Raw genomic sequence first — 4,512 nt, 5'->3', positions numbered from 1 at the left:
CGTGTGCATGCGTGCCCAAGATCCCGAGAGGAGAATGGAGGAGAAGGGATTGCGGCGTGACCATCCCCTCTGGGGGGTGATTTCTCACTTTCTATCTCTCTGTCTCTGTCTGTCTGGCGAGCGCACGCACCCTGTAGCAAAAAAAAAAAAAATCTCTCCAGAAAAAAATAAATAAATCTTTAAAAAAAAATCTGGGTGAGGGACCAGCAGTTGGCATAATGGCTATGTCTCTGGACTCCCACGTAGACGACTATGGTTCTAGTCCCAGACCCTCTGACTTACACTCACGCCAGGCGCATGTGCATATGCGCCCAGGATCCCAAGAAGAGAATGGAGGAGAAAGGATTGCCGCATGGCCATCCCCCGGGGGTAATTTTTCACTTTCTGTCTGTCCACTTTCTGTCTGTCTGTTTCTCTGGCGAACTCACATGCCCTATAGCAAAAACCCCTCCAGAAGAAAAAAAAAAAAAAAAAACCTGGGTGAAATTTACTGCCAGTACTAGAAAAATCAGTACATTTTTCTGATACCCAGTTTGTAGTGTCCTTTTCTTACCTAGAAGACTTAGGTTGTGCCTCAACCCCTTCTTACCGGTCCACGTCCGTCCTTTCTCAGTAAGTATATGTCTGTGGCCTGGTCTCCTGGCCGAATGATGAGAGCAGATCGCCCGGGAGATTACTTATCACGAGTAGTCACTCTTAGGTGGGCCTTGTAGTTTAGTGTATGAGGGAGCTGGATCCCACGTGGCTAACTGAGGTTCGAATCTCTACTCCTTTGGGTTGAAAAGCATGCTGGGCATGTGTGTGTGTATGTGTGCACGCACCTAAAATCCTGACAGACTGGAGAAATACACGAGGATGGATTGCCATGTGGCCACGCCCGACTGGAGGTGCACTCTGTCTCTGGCAAGTGCGCAAGCCCTCCAGCAATAAAAAATAAAGTTAGCGTACTCCTGTGGGCATTCCAGTTCATGTTGGAAGACTGGTAGCAGATAGCCCCGAAGATGTAGCAGCTCAGCACAGTTTGTCTCTCGATCACCTGCATGTTCTAGGTGGGTTATTCACACAGTCACTCAGGCTCCCAGGCTCCTCCTGTATCGCAGCTCCAACTCCGAGTCTGCTGTCCTTCACATCCAGCCTGCGGTAGCAGGAGGAGACGGAGGCGTGCTCAAGGGGGCAAGGGATGTTTTTTGAAGCAGGCCCGGATGTGCCAGATGCTTCTTGACACATTTTTTTAGGCCAGAACTCAGTAATAGGGCCTGTTCTACGGCAGGGACTCCTCCAGGAGGAAAGAGTTCTCATGAGCAGCCAGCAGTTTCTGCCACCGTCTGCTGCTCTGGTGGTGAGGTATCTATTCCTATGAACAAAGGGAAAACCCCTCTTCATGGGAAAATAACTGGGCTAACTTAGCCACTCAGTGGGGTACTGGGCTTCCCTTCTGCGGAACCATGTGCACTTAGTCAGCGGGGTACTGGGCTCCCCTTCTGCGGGGCCGTGTGCACTTAGCGGGGTACTGAGCTCTCCTTCTGCGGGGCCGTGTGCACTTAGTCGGCGGGGTACTGGGCTCCCCTTCTGCGGGGCCGTGTGCACTTAGTCGGCAGGGTACTGAGCTCCCCTTCTGCGGGGCCGTGTGCACTTAGTCGGCGGGGTACTGGGCTTCCCTTCTGCAGGGCCATGTGCACTTAGTCGGCGGGGTACTGGGCTTCCCTTCTGCAGGGCCATGTGCACTTAGTCAGAGGGGTACTGGACTCCCCTTCTGTGGGGCCTTGTGCACTTGGTCAGCGGGGTACTGGGCTTCCCTTCCGCGGAGCTGTGTGCACTTAGTTAGCGGAGTACTGGGCTCCCCTTCCGCAGGGCCGTGTGCACTTAGTCAGCGGGGTACTGGACTTCCCTTCCGTGGGGCCATGTGCACTTAGTCAGCGGGATACTACTGGGCTCCCCTTCTGCAGGGCCGTGTGCACTTAGTCAGCGGGCTACTGGGCTCCCCTTCTGCGGGGCCGTGTGCACTTAGTCAGTGGGGTACTGGGCTCCCCTTCTGCAGAGCCGTGTGCACTTAGTCACCGGGGTACTGGGCTCCCCTTCTGCGGAGCTGTGTGCACTTAGTCAGCGGTCTGTCTTGGGTTCTGGGAGTTTGACGGTCAGGTCGCTGTAATGACCCATGATCAGAACTTGCTCAGCTACTCCTCAGAGAGCAGGCAGGACACTGAGCTCAGGGCTCCACATCTCCCCTGATTTGCGGTTCTGTCAGATCCACATGCTCTCACGTAGAGGACGGAAACCTCTCATCTGAAAAAGAGGACTTACGTGTGCCTGCTCTGTCCATAGTACCAGCAGGGCCGGATGGCCACCTCGATCCCTCCCTGTCGGAGGAGGGGAGAATGGAGTGTGTGAGGCAGCCCCTGGTCCCTAATCATGATGGATCCCCCTGGCGGGGTATGCACGCTCCCCATCCTGGTAGGGACGGAAGTCTCTCGATTAGATCAAGGGTGTCTCATGCGGTAATTGCAGCTTACACCTGGTCTAACTGAGTGTCCTGTGTCTTTATTAAATCTGGCAACTCTAAAGGGGGGCTGCAGAGTGTTCATAGCCAATTCGGTTCTTATGCTGTAAGTCCCAAATAGTCAGAGGCTTCTTAGCCAGGCTTATAGTTTGTTTGGCAGTACAGTTCCTTTAAAAGCTTAGAATTTCGGGCCAACCCGTGGCCCGCTGGGTAAGGGTGGTTATCGAGAAATACACTGGGTATGTGTGTGCATGCCCCCAATCCCTTCAGAATGGTAAATGGAAAAGAAGGGATTGTGGCATGATTGCACCCCATTGGGGGTTGCTTTTTCCCTCCCCCACTGTTTCTCTCTGGCAAGTGCAAGTACACTCTAGCTAATTTTAAAAAAAGAAGGCTGGCCCCATAGCACAGTGGTTAACCTGCACTGTATTGGAAGCTGGACCTCACATGACCTACAGTACACGGGTTGAATCCAAACCTCAGTGGCCTGAAAAACACACCAGGCGCTCTCACATGACCTACAGTACACAGGTTGAATCCAAGCCTCAGTGGCCTGAAAAACACACCAGGTGCTCTCGCATGTGTGCCAAATTCCTGACGGCAAAGACAAATGGAGGAAGAGGTTCTGGCATGAGCACACCCAGTTATAGGGTGTGTTACCTCTCCACTCCTCTCTCTCTGCTGAGCATATGCACCCTCTGACAACTTTTTAAAAAGAATTTTTTTTTTTGGACCAGCAGTTAGCATAATGGCCATGTCGCTGGACTCCCATGTAGTCAACCACAGTTCAAGTCCTGGATCCGGTGACTTAAACTCACGCCCGGCACGTGTGCGTGCGTGCCCAAGATCCCGAGAGGAGAATGGAGGAGAAGGATTGCGGCATGGCCATCCCCCCGGAGTGTGATTTATTACTTTCTGTCTCTCTATCTCTCTCTGTCTGTCTGGCGAGCACACGCACCCTATAGCAAAAACCTCTCCAAAAAAGAAAAAAAAGAAAGAGGAGGAGAATGGGTTTGGTGGGTAGCACCAGCCGCGGCCCTAACTGTTGCCATCCTGGGAAGGGAAACACTGAGTAGATTAGTTCTTTGTGCTACAACAGTAAGTGATCAGGTCTTTTGTTTATTTGCTTTTTTAGATTTTTTAATTTAATATATTTGTGTTATGTAAGTCTATATTTTTTAATTTTTTTTACTCCATATACATAAAATAATACTTTCTTTTTTCTCTCTCTCTCTTCTAGTCAACGAAACGGAATATTCCAATGCTCTTCGTCCGGGGAGATGGCGTTGTGCTAGTTGCCCCTCCGTTGAGAGTAGGCTAACACAGAGAACGTGCTCTGCATGGAAACCAGGAGACTGTACACTTACCTCGCTAAGTGCACAGGACCTCCAGAGGAGGGACACACATACCTTCTGATATGGTCCGAGGAGTCTTTCACTCCTACGTGAGCCAACTGATAGAGAACTCATGACTTCCTAGGCTGATGGCGTTTTTATTTTTCTCCAACTCTTCCAATAAATGCGATCGCTAAGATGCAAACTCTTTCAGGAGTGGCTTTGCTCCCTTGTGCTTGCTGATTCCTTTCAATTAAATGTGACGTTTACTTTTGCTTTTTTAAACACAGTCTCCTGTCATGAATTCTGTAGAGAAAGCAGTTATCTCCGTCACTCACTGTATTGTCACAGGACGTCTGTGTTGGAGTACCGGGAGCTAGAGCTTGCCTCTGCGTTTCCTGCCCGGCCATCTTCCGAGGGGCAGTCGTCTAGACCAGCACTGCAGGACTGAGACGAGCAGAGAGGAGCACCGCACACGCACAGCGCCCTAACAGCCCGGGGCAGAGCGCCCACATCAGATTAGCAGCCGGCCAGGGGCCGGGGGTGGTTGTGAACACAGCACGACTTTTTTTTTTTTTTTTTTTTTTTTTAAGATAGTCTCTCCGGGACCAGCAGTTGGCTTAATGGCTATGTCGCTGGACTCCCATGTAGTCATCCGCAGTTCAAGTCCCGGACCCAGTG

The 4,512-nt window shown here is 51.4% G+C and overlaps 1 protein-coding gene across 1 annotated transcript in view; it reads left to right on the top strand.

Moving 5' to 3' along the window:
- The window catches only part of LSM3 (LSM3 homolog, U6 small nuclear RNA and mRNA degradation associated), a 15,774-nt gene extending 11,658 nt beyond the window's left edge, over positions 1–4,116 (top strand). Inside the window, exon 4 of the mRNA XM_006160682.3 lies at positions 3,738–4,116. Coding sequence (XP_006160744.1) covers positions 3,738–3,818 — 81 coding nt within the window. The 3' untranslated portion in view covers positions 3,819–4,116. The remainder of the gene's footprint in view (positions 1–3,737) is intronic.
- Positions 4,117–4,512: the final 396 nt, after the last annotated feature.

This window comes from Tupaia chinensis, unplaced genomic scaffold (genome assembly GCF_000334495.1).
Source record: "Tupaia chinensis unplaced genomic scaffold, TupChi_1.0 Scaffold000704_1, whole genome shotgun sequence".
Lineage (NCBI taxonomy): Eukaryota > Metazoa > Chordata > Mammalia > Scandentia > Tupaiidae > Tupaia > Tupaia belangeri.
This window is presented reverse-complemented; position numbering and strand designations above follow the sequence as displayed.